Source organism: Cuculus canorus, chromosome 10 (assembly GCF_017976375.1).
Source record: "Cuculus canorus isolate bCucCan1 chromosome 10, bCucCan1.pri, whole genome shotgun sequence".
Lineage (NCBI taxonomy): Eukaryota > Metazoa > Chordata > Aves > Cuculiformes > Cuculidae > Cuculus > Cuculus canorus.
In genome coordinates this window covers 18,169,400-18,194,729 of record NC_071410.1, presented here as the reverse complement: position 1 = coordinate 18,194,729, position 25,330 = coordinate 18,169,400, and the positions used below count along the sequence as shown (strand labels likewise).

Sequence of the window (25,330 nt, the reverse complement as noted above, 5' to 3'; positions counted from 1 at the left end):
TAAAATTATTAATAGGCAAAGCTTCAAAAAATACCTGGAAATTCTGTCATTCAAGCAATCGGCTGCTGGTCCTCAGGAGCACAGCTCCTGCGGTCTCGGGTTGAGGTGTTTCACCCATTTTGCTTTACAAGCCATAAATCCGAGCATCGCTCTGGCCATGCTGTACCGACCAGATTTGCTATGCCGAGCACACAGACCTGAACATCGCATTACTTAAAACAAACCATGTGGAAACAAAAGGACATTTTAGACATAGGACTAATAAGCATCTAAATTCAGGTGGAAAAATGCTTTTAAGCGCAGACATGCATGTTCATGGAGCATTACTGCTCCTGGCCATGTTGAATACAGATAGCTTGTTTTGTTGCTTTTGATGAAGAGGGGAAAAAATCCTGGAGAGGTAGCAGCCACACACCAATCTTTTTCACTGTAAACAGTAAGAGAAGAGCTAAGGAGGTGAAATCTGTTATCTCTCCAAAGGAACCCAGAAACACAGGGGCATAAGAGTGACAAAACAAGCCATGCTGTCACGAGTCTTGTTTGCCAGAGCCAGACAAGAATGATCTGTTAGAAAACATGGTGGAATGTTTGTTTTTTGTAGTACTGGATTTCCAAAATCCATAGTCTTTTTGCGGTCAACAAGCTCACTCCTTTCTTTGCCTCATTACTGGAGCTGTCGGAGGTCTGCACCCCTGCCTGGAAAACATGAGTAACAGCGAGAAGGCGATCCTTGCAAAAATCTGCATCATTCATGCGTAATCAGACAATGCTGCGGAGATTTACAAAGGAGGGGAGGAGGCGAAAACCACGGCGCTGCAGTCATTTGCATTATTTCTAGGCTTGGTTTTTTTTTTTGCAACAGTCACATTTAGCCACAAAATATAACAAGTATATATTTTGTATGCAGCTTTATTGGGTTCTAATTCGCATCCCACCATGAGCGAGTAAGATTCAGCAAATAGGTTGTGTCTGTTCATAACACAGGCTTTCATTTTATCTTGGTAATACTACCTACACACACAACTAACTTAAAAGCATACTCTTGTGTTGTGGCTTGCTTCTTACCTCAAGGAGTCTCTCCATGGTTTATCCTGGCTACTTGATGCTATTCAAGCTATGCAAAACCTCCTGGGAAACACCCTAACAATACTGCTGGGAATTCACTAGGAAGAAAAACAGGCAATTGCTGCTTTACATCACTTTTCTCTGATCCACCAGGAAGCTACGCAAGCAGCTCAGCTTTAGCACTGCATCTTCTTACAGCTTAGAGGCAGAGCAACGACTGCTAACATAATCCAAAACACATTTCTGGATGCTCAGAAGCCAGTTTGAGTTTGGAGTAGTCCTGGGTTTGGTTTAGAGGCACCCTGTGCTCCCATTTGGGTCCTGCAGCAAGCAAAGGAGCCAGCACATGACAGCCAAAACGGAAATCCCAACTTCATACACTTGCACAGTGTTGGTGGCCCTCCACTGACAATACTTGTGCTTCAGCAACGTGCTTAGGCCATACACACAAACCTAACTGTCCAGCTGCGTGGCTTCACTGCTTTTAGGACAACAAACTTGAGCAAAGGCACATTGCAGTTCTGTTTGCCTGTGACTCGTTTTTTACCTGCCTCAGACTTCAAAGTCTTCTCCGCATTCACATCAGATACATCAGTTGCCTACTATGAGATAACTTCTCTAGATGAGAAACAATTAAATTTGTGCTTTACTGTATTTGCAATTCAGAATTTCATCTTACTTTGTTACTTGACGGCATAGAAGTTTAAAATAACAGCACGTCTATAACAATTTACTTCCTTACCAACAAAGTTCACATTGATGATGACCGGGTGCTTATAGACCACTGGACAAAATGAAAGGATATTTACAAATCTTAAAATCAGTGCAAAAATGGAAAATATCTCCAACTTTCGATGCTAGGAAGAATGTATTTTAATGTAGACTGCTCTAAAAATCTCAAAGAAGGACCATATACAAACTGGGAGCACTTTAAATATGTTTATTCAGCAGCTATTACACTCAGCCTCCAAAAAACTGGAGTCTCCTCTTGTTTCTGAACCGTGTCAAGTGATGAAATGCCTACTAGGAACATTGAAGCAAAACAGTGCACTCCTTTCTGAGAAACAGACATGTCTAACAGGGATTTAACTCTTTGAAAAGGCAAAATATAAATATATACACTCTAAATTCACAACAACAGCTTAAATTCACTACTTAATTCAAGTGGGATAACAGTGGACAAATCCACATCATGTAAACTGCAGTCGTAAAATATCTCTGCTGTCTTCTCCTCAAACCCTGTCCAGCTTCGGTTTACATTCTGTGATCTGCCTATCGCAGAGTTGAAATACAGAAGCGCTGAAGTGTTGAATCTCAGGGGCTGTGCACAGGACCAGGACGTGGGGCGATATTCTGTTCTCTACACGTTGCTCAAGGCATCCACACCAGGAAGAACCTTACCTGTTAGCAGTTTAAAAATACCGATCAACTTCAGAACCCCTCTGCCTTCAAACAACGTAAGCTTTACAAATGCAATTAAAACATTTAAACATATATTAAAAATCACTAGACATTAGAGTTTAAAGATGGAAGAGCTTCGCTCTACATACTCTGCTGTTAATAACTGCTCCTCTTAAGGTGTATGGGTTACATTTAAGCTGTTCCACACCTCCTATGGCAGCTGTTTGTACCCAGAGCACGACTGCACTCGTATGTCAGCAGACAGAGTCTGCTGTACCACAGTCACTGATTCTCAATTAACAATAAAGGTAAACTGCACTCTGAGCCTTTGCTAGGGTCAGATCCAAACACCTAAGACCGTTCTCCATTAAGTTTGATGGCAAACACTTTTTTGTTTGGATCAAGGGAACTGCAGCATACCTTCTTCAGTCACTAGTGGCACGCAAATGGAATTTTGGATTATGTAGTGGAAATTTTAAGAATTAATTGAGAAAAAGAGACAAAGCCTCCTACAAGTCTCAAGTCTTTTACTGGGACTAAACCACCTAAGTTTAGATACTTACATACCTCATTTTAACTGATGGAAGAATATGCTCATCTTCAATAATCTATGCCCTCATACTCAAAGTGCAATGTTTTCTAAAGCATTTTTAACTTTTTGTCATTAATAATGAAACTACTCTAGTTTTCCTTTTTCTCAAGAAAAACCTAACTTCTAACGCTCAAGCTGTGTGGCAGGACTGAATTTTAACACTGTTCACAACTCACTGGTTTGCTGGGGTTTGAGGATTTTTTTTGCCTTTTTTTCTAATCTTCAGAAGCTTTTCTAATTAGCCAGACTTCCGTTACATTTAAAGATCACACACACATTTTGGGCCAAAACCTAGGCAAGTTTGTCCTTTTGAATAAATCAGTAGCACAGTAGTTTCCTTCTAGCCATTGGGATTCTTTCCCTTTACCATCACTTCCTAGGCAACAGAAACAAAAGCTCTGTCTTGCATTTAACTGCTGGAAACTAACAGCTGCAATGCAGTTTACTGCAGTTCCTCTTCTACAGAGTTGACAGCATAAGATAATTTACACATATTGGGAAACAGCTAATTATCAGAGGAAATGAAAACTCATTCAGAGTACAATGTAACTCATTAAAGAATCCTGTAAATTCTCACCATTTTGAATTCCAAGTACCCTCGTGCAGCTTTAGAAGTGATCGCTAGAGGGCTCCCCAAAACCAGGGAATTTCAAACAATGCACTGAAAAGGGGAATTCTGGCAAAAATTAGAGACTACTCCAATGAGATTTCCCTAACAGAGACCAGGCATTTTAAACAGTCTGGTTAGCATATCTCTGGGGATCATCTAGAAAAGACAAGCTGCTCTCAAGGCCATTTTATTTTGTATTTCAGCATTCTTGCTTTCTGGGACTGTGCTGTTTGCAACAATACTCCATTTTCTTTCCTCTCTTCCTCTAGGAATACAAAAGAGCAACGAGGAGCTCATTGCTAAAAAGCGATGTGCAACTCCACGTGGCGGAAAAGACTTTCACTCTATTGTGCTTTCTCGAATATCTACCGTTGGTAGAGCACCCAGAACTACCTGATTTGCTCAAACAAGTTAAAAGAACAGTTACCCTCCAGCAGTTCCAGGCTGGCACCACCTCCCGTGCTGACATGGCTAACTTTATCCTCAGTGTTCCACTTGGCACAGCAAGTAGCTGTATCTCCACCACCTGTAGTACACACGAAAAAAAAACATCAATGAGACACACGAGAAATTCAGGTTTTGTTCAGCTTAAGGGCTACAGCCTCACTGCAGGCTGGTCCTGCTCCCCAATATTCAGCATTAGTACTTAAAGCCCTATCTCCAGACTGAAGGACTGATGAAAACATGAGGAAAGAAGAACGATTTGACAAGTATTTTCAACATGGTACTGGCAAGCAAAAGCTTCCCTGTTGCATTTAGAAAGACAAGACCAAACACATACAACTACTTACCAATAATGGTGATGCTGCCCTTTCCAGTTACTTCTACCACTTTGTCCATCAGGGCTTTGGTTCCTCTGGCAAACTTATCCCACTCAAAGACACCGACTGGACCGTTCCACACAATTTGCTTGGCCCTTCCCACAACTTCAACAAACTTCTTCACACTTTCAGGGCCACAGTCCAAACCCTAAGACAAGTAAGAGAAGCCATAGATATACTTACTGCCAACCCTTATCTCAAACCACCAGCACCTGGCTTGCATCCTCAGAAGCTTCCCTCACCCCTGGATATGAAGCAAGGGTTTCTCTTTATGCACTGAGTATCGGGGAACAGAGAAATTTGCCAGCAGCTGCTGCAGTAGTGGAGTTGGGTGTGGTATTTATATTCCTAGTATGAATAAGTCATTTTTAAATCAACGTCAGACGCTTGAAGCCTTCGTTACAAACTTTTGCCAACTCTACTTAAATCCCAATCAAATAAAAGGGATTTCTACTGTGTTCAGATCTGAAGGTTTTAAAGAATTTTGCTGGTTTATTCCAAATCTCACAAAAGCTACTTTAGACTTAAAAATTCAGGACAAATCACAGCGCTTCTCTTTCATTAAACCAAGGCACTCTAAGCAGCTTGACTGCCTTCAGAATCATTTGCTAAGGATCACAATTACTCTTCCTACTCCTTTGAGAGGTGTCTTTTCCACCCTAGTCCTGCCTTCTTCTTCTTTTAGTCCCTTGCCTATTAAAACCTACCATCCAGCCAGCAGGAATGCCTGAAGCCACCGTAGCTTCCCCAGTCTGTGCATGCTCATCAAACTTGTCTGCAGTGACGAAGTCAACAGGCAGAGTAATCTTCACACCGTTCTTCTCTGCCTTGGCCATCAGGTCCTTGACGATTTTTGATCCCTCTTCATCAAACAGAGAGTTGCCAATCTAGAGAAATAATTTGGGAAAAGAGAGTGCTGTTTCTTTAGCTACTGGTCATTACAGAAGAGAACAGCAGCAGTCAAGTCAAACTCTTCAGACAGCAATTCTGGACAGAATGTCTTCTTAAAGCACCTAGCTAGACATAGCAATTGGACTTTTGCAAAGTTACTATCAAGTGACCTCTCTATTCCTGCCATGTTGAGGTAGCCAGTTCTCAATACCAGAACAGATAAGACACGTTCAGCCACATTCCTTACTAGGAGCCAGCACAAAATGGCTCGTTTCATACCTCCATGTTATTGATCACTTTGAGGAAGGTGAACGCCATTCCACCACCAATGATCATCTCATTGACCTTATCCAACATGTTACTGATCAGCTGGATCTTGTCCTGAACTTTGGCTCTGGCAAGAGAGAAGGAAAATGAATGAATACTGTATCCATTACTCAAAACTCCTCAGACAACTTAATCAGCTAAGGCAGCATGAAGCCTCACAAGGTCTTCTTGTATCGAAGCAGAATTAATCAACTGCCATTCAGTAAAGGCAATATCATGACTGTGGCACGTCAGGGCCGTTCAGAAACAACGATCCAACAAAGGAGTTGTTGGGAGTGGGAAGAAAGGGAATCTAGCAACATAGCAGGCCACCATTAAGCATCAACTTGCAGGAGCATGGTTCAATGCTCTGTTTTATACCTAATATAAACCTTGTTCAGCACTTGAGCCTGACTTCCCCTGGCTATCCAGCAAGCCAGAGCAGAGATTGAACATTGCTACTAACAATCACTGTCCAACTCAGATGCTCTGCACCAGCTACCATAGACCCAGTTCCAGTAATCCATCCAGGTCCAGCACCCCATCACATTCCCAGTACAGCTTCAAACTACCAGGATGATCTGTGATTCTGAATCGTCCCCCTACAACACAAATGATAATGGAATAACATTATCAAAATTACTTTATACAGGAACTGCAGAGGAGGTGGTAAATAGATAAAAGTCTTATCTTTCCTCTTTAATGCCATGTGTGGAATTTTTGTTGTTATCTAAAAGAAAGCTTCATAAAGACCTTAGGAAACACCTCCAAGACTTGCACTGTATCTTAGTTTGACCATGCCCTGCTGGGTGACAACAGACAAGACCATTTCCTTTTCTTGCTTTAGTTTCCTCATCTCTAACACATGGATAATGGTATGAATTTCATTATTATAATGCTTTCAGACCTTACCATAAAAAGTAAGTACTGTCACTACAAATCCAACCTTAGTGACCATAAGAGTTCTGCTGTCAACCAGTCACTGACCCTAGCTTAAGCCATGAAGTTGCTAATGTTGCTGCACTGTGGGAACTGAAACATTTATGGGATGGAACAGAGGCACAGCAAAACCCTGCAGGGCCCTTCCTGCCGCGCACAGCTCCAAGCAAAAAGAGATGTGAAGGTGAATCAGATTCATGTTTCCTTCCCTTGCACAAACCCTGCTCCTAGCACTGAATTGCCTTCCTGTACATGGCCTTTCTTTGCCAACACATTTTATTTCCACTTTACCTGTTAGCATGCTTGTTCTCAGTTCATCGTCTAGGCCAAATTTTGTTATATATAAGCAGAGGCAAAACTGCACCTGAACCACATGCAGCTTCCAAGTGTGACTTCCCTCTGGTATGATTGAGCAAGAGTTGCTAGATCTGCCATCCCACTCAGGAACCAGCTGCACTGGAATGGTGGTGCTTTCAAACAGATAAAGGTATTTTCTGGCTCCAAGCTTCCCTCAGAACTCATTTGTGATTCATTAAGATGTAATCATCATTCATTGGTCCTTGGTCACACGCTGAGTTCACTGTCAAGCTCCTAAACTGGGACGTGCTGGTCATCCTTGTTACGCACCTCTCAAAAAAGGTTATTTTGTTCCCACAAGGTTTACATCAATTCCAGACTTGACTTATAGGCCTGTTATTTCAAGATTTTGGCCATCCTAACTGCTGCTCTAACTCAAAAAACTGACACAGCAACTAACAAACCTTCCCTTGGCAATGTACCTGCAACTTCCATCAAAGGCAATGAGGAGTGTATAGCACTAAATGATGGATCACCTGCAGCTGTAACCCTAGAGGCTACTAACAAAAAGAGCATTGTTCAGTATAACCAAGCTCACAGAAGTTTGAAACTTTGTAAGAACTGAATAATACTTCTTAGAAAACACCTTTTATGGGTGTAAAGAGCAGGAATAAGCCCCGTACTTATATCAAGAACACAGGGATGTTACAGTGTCCAAGCTTTGTGTTACTTAGCAGATTATTTTGATTCAGCTGGAGAACTGAAATACACAGTCATAGAACTACACTGCTAAATACGTGACAAATCCGCAGCAATGGGAAAACATTTCTACACACCAACAGTCACTTGGTTTTGCACCTTTAAGTTTCTTTGCACAGTAGCTGCTGTGAAGAGCACAGGCTCATCCAGCTACAGTAGGTCACCATTGCATAAGGACAGATGGCGTCAGCTTACATAGTGCTGAGCCTGCAGGATGCCTGTACTCTGAACTGTGGAGGAAAGGTCACTGACAATGTTTCAGGGCCACCATGTGTATCCAGCAGCTCCTCCGGTTCATCTGTGCAACAAACTGCTGTGGGCTATCTCAGCCTCGGGAAGGTAAGAAGTCAGGAGAGGTGACAGGCGAACTCTGACAGCATCATCATGGAGCAGATAAAGTCAGTGAGCTCCTCTCTAATCCACATCTTAGAGACCTCAGGACTTATCTATAAATCTGAACTGTAGGTACAATTACAAGGAAAGCACTTGCTTGAACCAAGCCAAAATAACTTTTCAATTCTTACAGAGAAGTCAAAACCAAAATATGGAGTCAATATGTTCTTGAGTCTTACCCTCCAAGAATTGCTAAGAAGGGTCTCTCTGGACTCTCTAGGGCCTTAGCAAAATAGTCCAGTTCTTTCTTCATCAGGAAGCCAGCAGCCTTCTGAGGCAGATTTACACCTACCATGGAGCTGCAGAATAAAGATAAGAGCGAGAAAAGGAAAACATTTTCTGTCAGTACAGGTCCAAACACCCCTTTGTCTCACAGCATTATAAAGCCAATCCATTAGTCAGCTGCAGCAATGAGAACAGCTACTACCTGCATGAAAACAAGTACAAGGTTCTTGTTTTCCTAACTTGATGATGGCTGTAGATGTTTATTTTCTAAGCTTGCTTTGCAGAGACATATTGATATTCAAGACATTTATAGCATTAACCAGTGATGTGAAACATTGAGGAACGAGTAAGCATAGCAAGAGCGGAGATGTCTGCCTCCAACAGCACCGGGTTATGAAACGAAGCTCAAGGAGGACCACTAGAGTTTGCAAGCATACATATCTGAACACACTCCATGAGAATCATCACTCTGGTGCTATTGATCTTATGGAAAAGATGTCTGCTGTAATTGCAGTACAATTTATACCAGTCCTAAGCAAGTCATTTACATATATTAAAAGCCTAAAGAAGTCAGTTCAAATCTTCAGATTTCAGCTGTCTTCTGTTCCCAGAGGCAAACTTGAAAGAGCATATACTTTTTGTGGATCTCACAGTGCAAGGTTAAAACCATCAAGTCCAACTATTAAAGGTCTTTTTCAGCCTAAAGGAAATCTATGATTCTATTGACAACTACCTTCACCAAATCCATTACTCAGGAACAAACACAGCAGAATGATAATGGGATGAGCCCAAAAGGAAGTTAAAACTCAGCTGTATGTGTTTCCATGGCAGACATCATTCTGCAGTTCTGCCTGTGGAAGGAAAACGGATACAAACCTGTGAGCTCGGTGGGCAGTTCCAAAAGCATCATTGACATAGACATCTCCCAGCTTAGAAAGAGAGGCTCTGAAAGCCTCCACTTTTGCAGGATCAGCTTTGATCTAAAAAGAGAAAGAATGAGAAGTTTGTGCTATTCAGGTACAGAGTTGATTCTGAAAGTAAAGTCAAAGTCAGCAATTCGACTTGTAAACCCAAAGCAAAGTCAGCTGGAAAAACTCATCAGTCACCATTTTGTATGCTTTTTCCCAGTCCAGTAGGAGCAACAAAAGCTTTAAATGGTTTAAACTCCACGTTAAAATTTGCCAGGACTGCTATTACAGCCCTGAGACTGTGCCCTCTTCAATTTTCAAGTACACCAACAAAGCTGAAATGAACCACAGCACTACCAACCTTTCAGTCTCTCTCCAACAGATTCCCGGTTATGGGCAGTATACACAAGTAACACAAGGAGTGTGTGGAGACAAGGCAATGCTGAGATGGAACTAACAACAAACTCATGCTCCCTTTTGAACAAAGGAAGCGTGGTCTCCAAGTGCCACAGGTAAAAGGATGAGCTCCTGAAAGATTGGTTTAGCAACTGCATTGAGGATTAACTTCTGAACCGCTTGCACACTACAAAAGGCCACAGTGAAAGCAGCCAACACTGGAAAGCTGGAGATAAGCTTAGCTTGTAGTGAGCGAGAACAGATGCATTTCTGATAAAAGACTTTTTCTCCATCCTCCAACTACCCTAACAAATCTTCACAGCATGGCTCCTGCAGCTCAGTGTAGTTCTGAGGCACACATTTCTACAAGGGAACAACTCCAGACTTGGTCAATTCCTTGTTGTCATCTGCAAAGGCTTACTAGTTCTCTCGGCTGTTTTTCTAAACAGCAGGAGACCTGCGTTGGCCCATAAAGCGCGCCACACACTGTCAAGCATTCCACTCCACACTGTGAAGCTGAAAGGAGCCAAGGCCCGTGGAAAGTGAACGGGGTCACCATTGCTAAGAAAAGCAGCTGTCTGAAGCAAGCGTTCTTCCTGACCTTCAAGAAAATGTCAGAGGTGCAAGGCAGCCTGGTTCTAGATGACTAGTCTTAAGAGCAGACAGGCTTATAGAAGGCTTTAATAATTCCTATACTGCAGAATGTCTAAATGTTGTATTAAAACATTAACCAGAAAAACAAGAAATAAAAAAGAGGTATTATTCTCGTGGCCCCAGTGGCAACAAATTGTCTCCAGAAGTATTTATTTTAGACATCCCAAAATTACGTCTAATAAGCAGCAAACAAATACCTGCCCAGCACTATTTTGCTCCTTTTTCCTTCTTTTACAGACTACGCCACCTTCAGCTGAGTCATCTCTAGCCTCTGGCTTAAGCTGTTTCATCTCAGAAATTCAAGGCATGCGATTCAAACATTTGCACAGCATGGTACAAGTGATCAGACACTAAAGATCTCTGACAGCCCTCTGAGAAGAAAGTCACGAACAGCATTTTAGGCTGCTGGCTCCCTGTCAGTCTGCAGCAAACAAAGGAATAAGACAAGAACAGGCATGCACGAAAGCTAGACTTAAAAGTTTCACCTTGTTCCCTGAAGCATCCTTCCCCTTCCCCTCTTCTTCTACATGGAATCGGAGGTTCTCTAGCAGGATGATGGAGCCAGCTGCAGGATTAGCACAGGCTGCCTCCACTTCAGGACCAACACAATCCTTCAGGAACATAACCTCCCTGCAAGTACAGGATATACACTGTCACCATACCAGCAACTCTTCCTTTCGGAAAGGAAAGCATCCAGGTCCACTGACAGAAAGGGCCTGGCACACGCTGGACTGCTCCTCTACTTCACCTGCCCATGAGTGCTTTAAGCTCCACTGCTACTGGGGCCAAGGAGAACTTTTCTGGCATAGGAACACCATCTGGGCGGCCCAGGTGACTCATCAAAACCACCGACTTGGCTCCATGATCCAAGCAGTGCTTGATGGTAGGAACAGCCGCTTTGATTCTGTAACGGCAGAGAAGAACAAATTAAAAAGGATTAAAGTACAATTTGCCAGGCAAGCCGACTGACTTGGTAGCCACTCACACAAAAGCCCTGGGAGCTGTCCCTCAAAAATGACAAAAGCAAGGCAGCACAAGAGGTGGGCAGAACAATTACTTGAGAAGTCCATGCTAGCCCTGGTGTTCACACCACTCAGCCTCTCATCAAAAGACAGCAGAGCATCACCACCAGTACGTCTCCAAAAGGGACAATGGGCTGCTCAGCAACCTATCCACACTAGAACAGATGTCTAGGAGGGAAACCACACTTCACAGAGCCCAGCTTTCCCTGTGTAGCCAACCCAACCTACTCTCCCTACAGACTGTGACAGTCCTGAAGAACAGTTGAGAAAGCCGCCTTTTAATGTTGGACCTTCTCTGGGACATCTTTAATATTCTAGTATGAGCAATGACAGAACTGGACTAAAATCAGAGAGAAAACTGACTTTAAGCCTTCCATCTGGAGTAGAAATGATTGTGGCTTACCTTTGATTGTTGGTTATTTTGTGATCCTTCATTGGAACATTGAAGTCAACCCTAAAAAAAACCAACACCAAAATAAAATTAAACAGCAAATTTCTTTTACAAAGCGTGAGAGAACCTGACACCAAAGGCACTGGCTAGAAAAGCAATACTACAACTAGAGTAAGATTTTTGGCTCTGTCTTGTGCACAAGTTCAGTTTGAAGTAAGTATGCTGTTAGCCATTTCTGTTTGCAGTTACAGAACACGAACGGAGAACAAACATCCTCTGGACTCGCTTAGTGAAGCTGTGCCACCGATACAGCCTAATGCTGACGACATCAGTAGCGATGATGTTGAAGTAGGAAGTAAAACTGAGAACTAAGAAGCTCCCCTCAACCTTTTTATTTTAAACAATGTGCTCTGAGATCACCGACTAGGAGCTTCCAAGGGACAGGGAGTGATTAATGAAGAGTGACATTGTGTTCTCTAATGAGGCTTCTGAAATACTCTGCTGGACCACTAGGGCAAGCAGGCAGGCTCATCAGGAAGCTGTCCAGTTACTGCCTACATCTCACTTCCCGTTCCCTGCAGCTCCAATCTCTGCAGCTGAGGGCTGTGGCTTGTTCCCAGAGGAAGATCTGAGAGGTGGATCGAAAGTACCTTCTCTGCCAGAGGAGGGGAGGAGTTTCACCAGCCATTTCTCTCCAGTCTACGTGTGTGCCCATGTGCTTGCTGATCAGCAGCAGCAGGAAGCTGCATTGCATAACAGCAGAGGCAGAAATTACTCACAGAGAGAGGAAAGAGAACAGCTCACCAACTGTAACAGTGCATCAGAACGAGGAAAGTGAAATAAAGTGTAGCACTTCATCCTCCACCATTCTGTATCTGTTCTAAAGAACAACAATATTCAGGAAGTTGCTTGAATCCTCTTGTGACCTGCTCAGCACCAGAAACAGATAGCAAGAAGGACAACGACTGCCAGCAAGACAGGAGTGGCTGAGCAGGAAGAAATTTAACTGGCAGCCCCATGGTACAGTGGATAAGGGGGAAGAAAGGCACCATTATTGTGCTATTATTCTAAAATGAGATAATAAAAGAATAGTTTGCTTTACAGAGCCAGCAGAGCTCCAAAAGAAAGACCCAGCTCACGCTTCTTCCCCACTGCATCACAACTGAAATCTGAGCTCCCCTGGAACCTTTTCTCCTCCTCATTCCCAGCCTCTCTTGAAGCTTTGGTATTAGGACTGGAATACAAGCAAGGTTATGAGGGTGCCAAAATTATGATGAATATGAAAAGAAAACAAGTATCGATTTTAGTAGTAAAGAAAGTACATGGCGATTCTACTCAGGGAGGAGAGATGCAGGCAGGAAACGCAGAGTAGCACATTATCTGCTCTCTCACCGCTCTTTCACCGCATCTCTCACTCCATTTCCATAGCCCCTCACAGAATTGCAAAGATAGAAATGTGTACTATTAGAGACTGAGAGCTGGCTAACCCATCCTCTGCCAATGCAAGACTGTTCTCCAGAACACAACTCAGGAAAAGTAAAAACAGTCAGATGGCAAAAAAGATCAGGTGTTACAGAGATAGAGACCTTTTATCATATTAGATTTAGGAAGCACGTGCAAACTCTGAGCTAGCTCCTTCAGCACTCAGTGTCGGGGCCAGTAATCAAGTTTCTAAGGAGCTACTTCAAAATAAGGCAACAGAGAGAAGAGATAAAAGAGCAAGGTGTCTGGCATAGACCACAGGGAAGGGAAGTTATAAAGCAGTTTTACCTGCCTGCTCAGGCAGGTAACAGACAGCACAGACACACTGCGGTGACCTTGAGCACAGAATCCCACGACCAGAGTGGTTCAAGTAGGATGTATCACCATGCACCCCAGCGCTCTTATCTCCCAGGATTTGGCAGCAATTTCAACATTAGGCTTTCAGCCGGCCTTGATGCTTTATAAACAAGATATGAACTCCTGTATTAGGATTTTGCAGCAGGGCGCGCTGAATGCTGTGATTTGACTTCAACTGCAAAAAGCAGAATCATTTTATTCGGGTGGTATCTGGGGAGCCGGCCAGAGCCGTACGGTCACTTCTTTATTGCAACGCTTTTCGGGTTGCAGGAAAAAGGGACCTGAGGAATGTGGCTTTTTGTGGTGCTCCCGAAGAAGGTCGATCCACGTGCGGCAGAGCCACTCCCGCAGAGCCCCCCTCGCTGGTAACGGGGACAAAAAAACTCGTCCCAAAACCACGAACTTGGAGATGGAAGCTCCAAGAAGCTGGGGGGGGGGGGGAAGACACGGGCACACGGGAGACGGAAGCCCCACGAAATGGGAGGGAGGAAAAATGGGAGCTCCAAGAAGGGAAGAGGAAGATCGGAGCTCCAAGAAGCTGGGGGGGGGGGGGGAAAGACACGGGCACACGGGAGACGGAAGCCCCACGAAATGGGAGGGAGGAAAAATGGGAGCTCCAAGAAGGGAAGGGGAAGATCGGAGCTCCAAGAATGGGAGGGGGGAGATGGGAGCTCCAAGAAGGGGAGGGGGGAGATGGGAGCTCCAAGAAGGGGAGGGGGGAGATGGGAGCTCCAAGAAGGGGAGGGGGGAGATGGGAGCTCCAAGAAGGGGAGGGGGGAGATGGGAGCTCCAAGAAGGGAAGAGGGGAGATGAGAGCTCCAAGAATGGGAGGGCGACACGGAGGCTCCAACACGGGGACGGGGACAGGGAGGGGAACGGAGGCTCCAGGAGAGGGGGGAATGGAGGGTCCCCTCCCCCCGCAGCCCCCGCCGGCGCCCAGGGCCAGGCCGGGCCGCTCCTCCCCCCGCCGCACGGCGGAGCCCGGCTCCTCACCTCATAACGACCCTCTTCCCCTTCACGTCCACTTTATCGAGAGTGAGTTTGTTGGAGAGAGACATGTTTGCGGCCGTCCGAGTGCGAGCCTCGCTCCGCTCTGCGCTGCCGCCGCCCACGCTCTGCAGCGGCCGCCGGGCAGCCCCGGCCCTGCCCCTCGGCGATTGGCCCTCGCTGCGCACCGCGGGCTTCGATTGGCCCATCCGACTGTCAATCAGCGCTGCGCCCGCCCCCAGCGCCCTGCTAGCCCCGCCCCTGCCACCGGCGATTGGCCCCTGCGCCGCTGGCCCGCCCTGCCTCTCAGTGATCGGTCCGCGCTGCCCGCCGCGGGCTCCTATTGGTCCAGGCGGCTGCCCGTCAGCACCCCGCCCGCCCCCAAGGAGGGCGCTCTGCAGCGGGGCTCTCAGTCACGTCCCGCACGCAGCCTGTCCCGCCCCTGCCCCTCAGCGATTGGTCCTCGCTGCCAGACTCGCGTCTCTATTGGTCAGTCAGGCTGTCCATCAGTGCTCTGCCCGCCCCAGGGAAGACCAATCATATCCCTCGCTCCACTCGCCCTGCCTCTTTCCCTCAGCGATTGGCCCTCGCTGCCAGTTTTGCGCTTCTATTGGTCTACCCGGCTGTCCATCAGCGCTCTGCCCGCCCCAAGGGAGGCCCAATCATATACCGCGCACCACTCGCCCCGCCCCTCGCCGGCAGCGATTGGCCCCTGCGGCCCTCGCTCCGCCCCAACGATTGGCCCGTGAGCCACTCGCACCGCCCCTGCCCGCCCAACGATTGGTCCGCGCCGCGCGCCGCGCGCTCCTATCCGCCGGGCCGGTTGCCCGCGGGGCCTCGCTGCGGCGCGTGGGCTCAGTCACGTCCCACACGCAGCCCGTCCCCGGCTCGGTCCCCCCCACGGTTTTGTCGCCGGTTCTGTGGCGTTGAGGCACGGACTGGGTCCCTCGCGGGCTCCTGGGAGGCAGCTGGAGATCCAGCTGGTACCGAAAATGCGGCAAATCGGCTCTCTGATCTCTTCGTTTTGGACCATTAGAAGGAGAGCGTCCTTTATCAGGGCTGGGCGGCACGAGGGACCGATTTCCATCGGTGTGGCTCCATCGTGCAGCCAGGCGAAAGCTGGGGACAGGATATATTTCACGCTCGAATATGTATACATTCTCCAGAAACCTTATGCATATTCTGTTACTTCCCAAGAACCCATTATAATGTTACTATGAACTGCTCAACAGTCAAAACTTGCTGATTTGGAGCTTTGGCGGCAGCTCTGCCTGCCCTGGCGTTAGAGACAGGTGATGGCAGGAAACGGAACGGATCACACTGAACACAAAACGTAACAGTGTCTGGAAAAGCATTATTTGAAAAAACATGATGTAATAAATGCACACTGTCAGAGGGATCGTAGAATCATAGAAAATGCCTCCCAAAAACTCTGCCAGGTGCTCTTTCCCTATTTCTAGTTACCTAAATCATAGAATCACCAGGTTGGAAAAGCCCTCTGAGATTGAATCCAACCATTCCTATCTGCCATTAAACCATATCCTCAAGTACCTCATCTACCCGTCTTTTAAATACCTCCAGGATGGGGACTCCACCACCTCCCTGCGCAGCCTCTGCCAGTGTTTGATAACCCTTCTGGTGAAAATTTTTTTCCTGATATCCAGTCTAAACCTCCCCTGGTGCAGCTTGAGGCCATTCCCCCTTGTCCTGTCCCCTGTCACTTGGGAGAAACCATCACCCTCCTCTCCACAACCTCCTTTCAGGTTAATTGTAGAGAGCAGTAAGGTCTCTCTTTTTTAATAAGTACAGTTAGTTGGATAAACTTAACTCTAATTCTGCTTAAATCAAAATATTCCGCTTTTTGTAGTAGTAACTACTTGTATCACAGCCACAAGTTTAAAGGTGTATGGACTGGACAATGAGAAATAAATCAGCCAGTGCCATGCAATGAGGTTTTCCTAGAAAACAGTACCCAGCAGGGAGCGGGAACCTGCCTGCTCTCCCAGATACAGTATTCTTCCAGCTTTTGGAAATCAGCACTGATTTGTTTTGTTTCTTCCTCACATACTTGATCTGGACGGGTGCAGGAACTGGAACTATTTAACCATTCTGAAATGACTCCGTTTCCTCTCCCTGCTCTGCTTCGTGCTGTGCTGCTTTCTTCAAAAGTAATGGATGAATTCCTGGATGCTGACTCAGACAGGAAGGCTTGCTTCAGCTGCAGCACCTATCACTTTCCCTGGTAAATGGATTCATTCATTAGTACAAGGCTTCATTTTAAAGAACTTGCACGCTGCCTCCTAAGGGTAAAGAAGTATGGAGGAGAAACGTCCCACGTGGCAGTGCGTGGCATGAACACAGTAACCCGAGCACCCACGGTAACGTAAGAAGGAAGACAACTATGTGTTATCCCCCAGCTGGCTGCGGAGAGGGGACAGCGGGACACTTGCTCATCCCCAGGGAGAAGAGGACATTCAGGAATAAAGGACTAAGCAAGCCATAAATAAAACTGACCAAGAAAGCTCAAAAAAGACTAACTGCACTGCAACCCCAAGTGACAGGGGACAGGACAAGGGGGAATGGCCTGAAGCTCCGCCAGGGGAGATTTAGGCTCGATATCAGAAAAAAAAAGTCACGGAAAGAGTCATGGGGCACTGGAACAGCTGCCCAGGGAGCGGGGGGAGTCGCCTTCTCTGGAGGTGTTTAAGGAATGGGTGGATGAAGTGCTTAGGGACATGGTTTAAGGGAGTGTTCGGAATGGTTGGACTCGATGATCCAGTGGGTCCTTTCCAACCTTGTGATTCTATGATTCAATGAACTGTAGGTATCCCATAGGGCAGCAAAGCGTTGTATAAGAGGTCTAGTCATCTGTAATTAGAAGGACCTGTTGATTTGGGCAGAACTGCAGCCATAGTTCACAAGGTGTGCTCTGGTTTTATGCTTGCTTGCTTTTTCTCCATTTTTTTGTGAACAACAAGATGTAGGAAAATAGGGAGGATGTCAGAATGTGATTCCAGATGGACATGGCCTGGGCACCAGACTCTCTGTGTGTTAGAAAGAAGATACAAGGAAAGATACAAGGAAAGGGGAAATATCACAGACACGTGTTTGAGACTCAAAGCTCATTTCCACACCTGAGTCACCTTTCTGTCCTTCCCTTCTGTTGTGAAATGTTTAGAATATACTGCAAATATTTAAAGAAAAAAAGCCTGTGCAAACAGTTCAAAGCCTCTACTTTTAAATTAACCAGTACAACAAACTAGGAGAGCAAAGGGCTGGTAATGAAAGAAACAAGGATTTCGTGTTTGACCTGACTGTCCTAGGAAGTCACTTCTAGGAATACGAGACGGAAACTGCGCTTCAGACCGACGTAGCCCTCGCCTGCCTGCTTCGTTTAGCCAAAAGGAACGGGATTGTGGCAAGTCTGGGCAGATCATGGGTTTTATTGCACTGGTGTGCATACTTGCATGAATCAGACTGAAAGGCTGTGCTTTAGAGACCAATAATCTGCATCCTCATCTGCATCTCATGATCCAGTCTTCTGAAACTGCCTGCTTTTATAACCGCTCTCTGCAGTTTAAGCTTCCACTTAAAAACAGGCTTCAGCACAGGTTTGAAGTTTTCTCTTCTCCTTGCAGCAGTGCAATATTCAAGCACAGGTATCTTGTAGGAAAGATAAGGGAGCACGGGAGTGTGGAGGCCTTCTACCTTGATTCAGCTATTAAGTTGTAACGTAAAGGGAGGTTTTATTGCCTTGATTCAATTGCTATACGAAGCAAGGCCTTTTACCTTGATTTACCTACTAAGTCATTACATTAACCTGGGCTGTGTGACAAACAAGCACTGTACGAAAGACATTCTTGGGCTGATAGTGCTGTACCTTTCTTAAGAAACAATATTAGCAGTACTAAGGAAATAAATAACCAAAGTAATATGCTTGCTAGACAAACAGGGTATTCAAAGCTAGCATGTAATAGCAATAAGTTAACTAATCAAATAGTCTCTAGAAGGCATGAAAAGTGCGTGAATCATAGAATCATAGAGTCATCAGATTGGAAAGGACCCATTGGATCATCGAGTCCAACCATTCCTAACGCTCCCTTAAACCATGTCCCTCAGCACTTCATCCACCCGTTCCTTAAACACGTCCAGGGAAGGTGACTCGACCCCCTCCCTGGGCAGCTGTTCCAGTGTCCGATGACTCTTTCTGTGAAGAATTTTTTTCTGATATCCAACCTGAACCTCCCCTGACGGAGCTTCAGGCCATTCCCTCTTGTCCTATCCCCTGTCACTTGGGAGAAGAGCCCAGCTCCCTCCTCTCCACAACCTCCTTTCAGGTAGTTGTAGAGAGCAATAAGGTCTCCCCTCAGTCTCCTCTTCTCCAGGCTCAACAGCCCCAATTCTCTCAGCCGCTCCTCGTAAGATTGTTCTCTTCTTCTTCTGATCCGCTTACAAGCTTTCCACTTGATTGTGTTTAAATATATTTCTTTAATAGCACTTAATTTAATTTAAAAATGCTTTGCTAATTTGCAGTTCACTCCGTTCTCAAACCCCTGAGCACTGAAGCCACGAGCAGATCTCGTCTTTCTCTGCTCAGGGCAGTTTCTTAGGAGGGCAGTTTCTTACAGCATTAGGCAAAGCTCAGGTGCTCTGGGGAAGGCGGCTCTGGAGCTTTCACCCCACTGGAGAGCCATCCCTGCGCCAAATGTAAGAGAGGAGAGAGGAGGATGCACCAATTCAGTTCTGCTGAGTTTTATCTCCTGTAAGCATCGCTGGGAAGCAGTTCCTCGGAGTGCTCTGCTACTCCTGCAGATGAGGCTTTCAGACAAAGGAGATGGCATTGTTTTCAGGCTATTCTGCATCATGGATGTCTGCTGAGTCCACCTCTGTAGGTGACCATGCCTGCTTTGAACTCAAGCATTTTACAGCAGGGAATGTTCATTGGTACTCTGTAAATTATCAGCCAGCTATGGCTCTGTGGAATTCGCAAAGACTTTTAAAGGCAGAGATATGAGAAGGGATTTCTTCCAGTGTGCATGCACAAGGGTAGCTTTCACTTTTTTATCCTAAATAAAAGGTGGAGTTACCTACTGAAGAACTTCCCTGCCCCCCTGGGTGAGGCAGAGCTTCTGTCTCCAGCTGTGATCAGAAAGCACTGGCTGTGCTGAGTGTTACCATGTGGGAGCTTTGGAATGATGTGATGGAGAGCTGCGCTGCAGAGAAGGACTTGGGGGTGTTGATTGATGAGAAGCTCGACATGAGTCGGCGATGTGTCCTCACAGCCCAGAAACCAACTGTGTCCTGGGCTGCATCAAAAGCAGCGTGGCCAGCAGGGCGAGGGAGGGGATTCTGCCTCTCTATTCCTCTCTTCTGAGACCTCGTCTGGAGTATTGTGTGCAGTTCTGGAATCCTCAACAGAAGAAGGAGATGGAGCTGTTGGGACAGTTCCAGAGGAGGCTACAAAGATGATCAGAGAGCTGGAGGGCCTCTCACATGAGGACAGGCTGAGAGAGTTGGGTTTGTTCAGCCTGGAGAAGAGAAGGCTCAGAGGAGACCTTATCATGACCTTCCAGTACCTGAAGGGGCTACAAGAAAGCTGGAGAGGGACTGTTTCCAAAGGGTTGTGGGGATAGGACGAGGGGCAGTGGGTACAAACTGGAGAGGGGCAGATTTAGGCTAGATATTAAGAAGAATTTCTTCACCATGAGAGTGGTGAGGCCCTGGCCCAGGTTGCCCAGGGAAGCTATGGCTGCCCCATCCCTGGAGGTGTTCCAGGCCAGGTTGGATGGGCCTTGGGCAGCCTGAGCCAGTGGGAGGTGTCCCTGCCCATGGCAGGGGGTGGAACTGGATGATCTTTAAGGTCCCTTCCAACCCAAACCATTCTATGATTCTATGAATTTAAGGACAAATTAGGGAAAAATAGTAAGACTTCTACTCACAAAGTGACAGCTCCAGCTTTGTCTGCTTTTTGTCATCTTTCCCAGCAATTCCCTTTACTGCTCCATGGGGGGCAGCCAGTCTCGCATTGCAGAAAAACCTGAAGCACGGGCAAAGTTTTAATCTTCCAGCACGGCTGTAAACAGGTGATAAACATGTACATCGCCTGTCTGCTCCATCACCTGCCTGATGTCAGCAGGTTGGCAAATGGTTGCATTTAATCTCACTTCTAATATTTGCGGGGAATGAAGGGCTTCAGGTATACAATTGGATGGAGTGTTAAACCGGAAAAGAATCCTACTCTATACAGAGTCTCTTTTTTCTCGTAGCTGAGCATCAGCGCTCAAACTCTCCTCAAGAAAATTATTTTAGAGATGCATTCAATGAGATAAAGCAAATTAAATCGTACCTTTTCAGCAGTTTACATTCATGACCTGGTAGACAAATTCACAGCTACTGCTTAAACTATTCAGTCAAACAGAAGGATAAAAAAATACCAGCACTGGTGTGCAGCTCTGGTGTCAAGACAGATGCTATATTTTGAATAAAAGGCTGACCTCTAGGGCTTGTCAAAGCGTCCTGCAGAGATGTGCTCTGAAAATGTTACTTAAAGAGCATCTTAAAAGGAGATGATATCACCCTAGGAAAATGAAAGCATCTAGACAGTGGTTAAAAACCCATCTCTCTGCAGGAACTGCATGCCAGTAAAATGGGCTCCGTCAAACCTGGAAATGTGATGTTTCCGACAGCAGCTGCAGAGACTCCACTATGACCCAGCGGAGTCCCTGGCAATGAGAGACTGTTGGAACACAGTATTCCTGTGGGCTTCTATAATGCCAAACCAGAAAATAACATTAATCCTATCATTATCTACTATTTAATTTTCCATCAGAGCCCTAGAGGCTGGTATTTGTTCCACTGATTCCTTACAGGATAAAATGAACTTCTATTTGATCCAAATAATTAAATCTTCCCCCCCCAAAAAAGCAGTAACATTGACTGAGAGCTCTGGTCGCCACTCTCACAGGCGCCTGCTGCCACCAAGGGGTGTGAGCCAGGCGACATCAACAACTTGTCAGATTTCACGGAAGGAGAGCCATTTCCTGTCCATGTTCCAGGACAGTCTTAATTTCTAATTCTATATCTATTAAACTTGGTGTTACTTGAATCACAGATGATGTATATTGCAGGGATTTTTGGATCACACCTTGTTCCCAAGATCATTTGACACAGTTTCTGAGGACTCCTCACTACTCAAGAACTATTTGAGTTTGAGTTTGTTTTTGTTTTTGTTTTGTTTTTTAAATACAGGTTATTATAAATAAAGTGTTTCGATGAATCCAGATCAGAGTCCTCCAGATAATCAGTGACCTTCCCTGAAACTGCGGAACCTTCACCCAAGACAATCTTAAGATCCAGGTGTGTTCAACGGGCCGCTTTTCTGTTCAGAGAGGTTGTGCAGCTTCACATCAGGGTAACTTACTTGACTGGGGTATTTCTTTTGCCAAGATGCCAGAATCTGGGAAGTTCAGCTTACAAGGGGAATGCTGTTAGACAAAAGGCTTTCAGTTGTGGCAGATATTCAACGCCACCAGTGACATCAGATATTTTGGATATACATTCTGTGCGGCAGAGGGAAGGGCCTGGGTTGCTGCTGTGCGATGCTTTACTGTGATGCTGCAGCAGGGCTGCCCAGACCAGATCCACTCACGAACACGAGCTGCCTTCGGTGAGATTCAAAAAGAAAGATTTTCCAGATCTTAAAATGCACTGTCACTGAGACAGCCTATATTATTCCGTTTCAGCCTTGTGACTATAAAGCTGCTGAAAAACAAAAAGTGTTAGAAAACAAGCGTTCCACCACCCCTGCCATGGGCAGGGACACCTCCCACTGGATCAGGGGCTCCAAGCCCCATCCAACCTGGCCTGGAACCCCTCCAGGGATGGGGCAGCCGTCACTGCTCTGGGCAACCTGGGCCAGGGCCTCACCACTCTCACAGAAAAACATTTCTTCCTGAGATCTCATCTCCATCTCCCTTCTTTCAGCAAAAACCCATTCCCCCTCATCCTGTCCCTGCACTCTTTCATCCAGAGCCCCTCTTCAGCTTTCCAGAAGCCCCTTTCAGGACACCACCCTCACACCGTTATTATTCCTAAGATCTCATCTCAATCTCCCCTCGTTCAGCTGAAAACCATTCCCCCTTACCCTGTCCCTGCACTCCCTGATCAAGAGCCCCTCCCCAGCTTTCCTGGAGCCCCTTTCAGTCGTGGAAGCTGCTCTAAGGTCTCCCTGCAGCCTTCTCTTCTCCAGGTTCAACAACCCCAACTGTCTCAGCCTGTCCTCCACCTCACTAAACAAATCTGTTGCAAAACTAACTGGATACACATGCAAAAATAAAGTTCCAGTAAATTCTTGTTTTATTTTTTTTACATTCAGTCACAGGTAAGAGAGGCTGTTCAATTCAAAACAGGGATGTTCACACGCTCTCTTATCCCAAAATAACTAAAGGCCTAAACTTAACAAACTTGGAGGTTTTGGTTCCTATTTCTGTGCCACAAGCCTGTATTTTCCAAACCACAACTACTAAAATCTGTAGGTTTCCACCTGTGTTGGGGCATATTGGGACAATGAGAGTCGGTCCAAGATGACGAAATTACAGGGTTGTGTCGTAATTGAATGAAAAATCCCTCGTCTTGGAAAGATGTGGATGCAAACTAAGCCTTCTGCACAACTGCAGAGCAAGCGCAAAGACTCATTCTGCCTAAGATTAGTGGGCTGCTAAACAAGCCGCTACAGCCCATGGGATCTCTCCCACGCTTCACTCTTTCAGAGCCTCAGGTATCCACCTTCTTGTGGAGCCTTCCAGTTGTCTCCCTCTGCTGCAGGATGTGCCCATCCAGCTCCAGCCAAGCAGAGTCACCCCAGACGCCGAAGGAGACACGGGAAACTTCACCTGAATGTAAGAAAACAGTTTTTTACTGCTAAGGGTGAGTGACCTCCGGAACAGACAGCCCAGAGAGGTCGTGGAGACATTGAAAGTCTCAGGTAACTGGTGTTACTCACTGGCTTTGACAGGTTTTGACTCTGTGCCCTCCAGCAGTCTCTGCCAACCGCAGCGACTCCGCGCCTCTGTAATACAGTGAAGCTCTTTTCCATGCTGATTATTGCAGTTTCCCAGCTTTCACTACCACCTCTTGCCAACAGCCCAGTGGTTTCGTGCAGGCTGCGTGTCTCGCTGGAGGGCACGCAGTTTAGCAGAGCTAGAAATGTACCCAATAAACCCCAATCCCCAGCCTTCTGCTGAACAGGCTAAAAAACAAACAGCGCTTCACCTTTCCACCCAGAGCTCTCCTCGCCTTGGGGAGGATACGGTGCTGGCGACACACAAAGCTGCTTCCAGCACCTCCATCCTGTGCGCACAGGTCAGCCTCCTGCGGGGCAATCCAGCACCATCGCATCCCGAGGCACCACGTCTCACCTCGGCATTGAACAGCACGGAGGAAGGAACGCAGAGACATTCCACCCAGCCGGCAGCAGGTTATGTTAGGTCAGCAAAAGAAATCTTTAAAGGAGATCACAGAACACAATTTAAAAGTCTTTGCATGTTATATTTTTATTATATAGCTTATAATTGCCATTATAATGAGAAGCACAGTCTTAAAAGAGTTGGAAGCGTGAGACTACATGTTTCTAGATGTAAAGACATGTAACAGCACTAAATTAACATTCCACAACAGCTTTCGCTTCTCTGTTCTTTACACCAAAATTGAATAAAAAAAAAAGTCTCAAGTTTAAAACATTTCATTGGAAGTTCTAAGCAAAAAAATAAACATAGTTTTTAATAAATAAAAATGCTTGCTCGCTTCCGTTGTGTTTTATCAGCTTCACATACTTTTTCATATAAAATTTCAAGTGTCTACTCTTTTAAAAGTTTATTGGCAAGATTCAAAGAACAGTTTTTAAAGCCTCAGCACAGGTACTGTTTTATAAATAAAGGACAGGTTTTATAAATAGCTACTTACAGAAAACAGTAAAACAGACACACTAGGACTACAATTTTGTCTGTATCTGTGTGTTCCTAAGTGATGTTTTAAATTCCTGAATCCAATGTCTCCTAGAGGAGTAACATATTTACATATGCAAACACTTCTATTTGGGAAAACGCTCAGCTCCCACATTATTTCACTTGCACTCAAACTGAAAAATATTTTGGTTCTTCAACATAAAGCACCTTATAGAAGAATTTAAAAGAAGATAAACATTCAGTGAGCCAGCATCACAGCTGGGGGCTGTGGTTGGACAACCTACCATCGATGATCCGGACTCTGAATTTCTAGATCAGCTCTATAATTACTCAAACACGCTGTGTACTAAATTCAAGTTCAAAAGACAACTCCAGGCAGATTATCCTAAAGAGGAAAACTGGATTGAATGGGACTGCCCGGGTCCGCGAGCCCAGAGCACTGCTCTTGCCGGCAGGACTTCATGCAAGCCTCTTTCGGAAAGGTGAGAGTAATTTGCTTTCCATCCAGAGCAGCTCTATAGAAGCTGTCTCAGAACGTAACAGCTGTTGTAGCAATTCAAGCCTCGATTTATCACAACCACCTTACCCTCGTTCATTCTGGGGCTAACGCTAGTCTTTAGCTTAGTTATGTCCTCTTTCTGGAAACCGATCCTTGATTACAAGCTGCCAACCCATTCCCTCTCAGCCAGCATTTTACTTTTCCTTATTCCCCCATAAACATCTCTGCACCTCATTAAGTATCCTGGTTTTGAAAAGTAGCCTTATTTTGCTGTCACTGCATCAAATGCTGGGTTTCACAGAACACGGAAAAGCCTAGAAAAACATCAATATTGGGAAAAAGTCTGTGATAAAGCCAGCATTCCATTGTAAAC

At 45.7% G+C, this 25,330-nt stretch overlaps 1 protein-coding gene and 2 long non-coding RNA genes across 3 annotated transcripts; 1 reads left to right on the top strand and 2 right to left on the bottom strand.

Annotated features, from left to right (window-relative positions):
- Positions 1–1,990: 1,990 nt before the first annotated feature.
- On the bottom strand, positions 1,991–14,650 carry PGK1 (phosphoglycerate kinase 1). The gene is made up of 11 exons (XM_054075814.1): positions 14,503–14,650; positions 11,683–11,733; positions 11,006–11,161; positions 10,743–10,887; positions 9,176–9,279; positions 8,254–8,373; positions 5,660–5,774; positions 5,197–5,376; positions 4,460–4,637; positions 4,096–4,194; positions 1,991–2,466 (listed from the first exon to the last, which is right to left on the bottom strand). Exons 1-11 carry the CDS (start codon positions 14,565–14,567, stop codon positions 2,426–2,428), a joined length of 1,254 nt encoding a protein of 417 aa, XP_053931789.1. The 5' UTR covers positions 14,568–14,650; the 3' UTR covers positions 1,991–2,425.
- Positions 14,651–17,426: 2,776 nt separating this feature from the next.
- Positions 17,427–25,272, top strand: LOC128853126 (uncharacterized). Its single transcript, XR_008451417.1, has 2 exons — positions 17,427–18,107; positions 21,745–25,272. It is a non-coding gene; the product is annotated as an uncharacterized LOC128853126 (long non-coding RNA).
- On the bottom strand, positions 23,248–23,882 carry LOC128853128 (uncharacterized). The gene is made up of 3 exons (XR_008451419.1): positions 23,767–23,882; positions 23,498–23,563; positions 23,248–23,387 (listed from the first exon to the last, which is right to left on the bottom strand). It is a non-coding gene; the product is annotated as an uncharacterized LOC128853128 (long non-coding RNA).
- Positions 25,273–25,330: the final 58 nt, after the last annotated feature.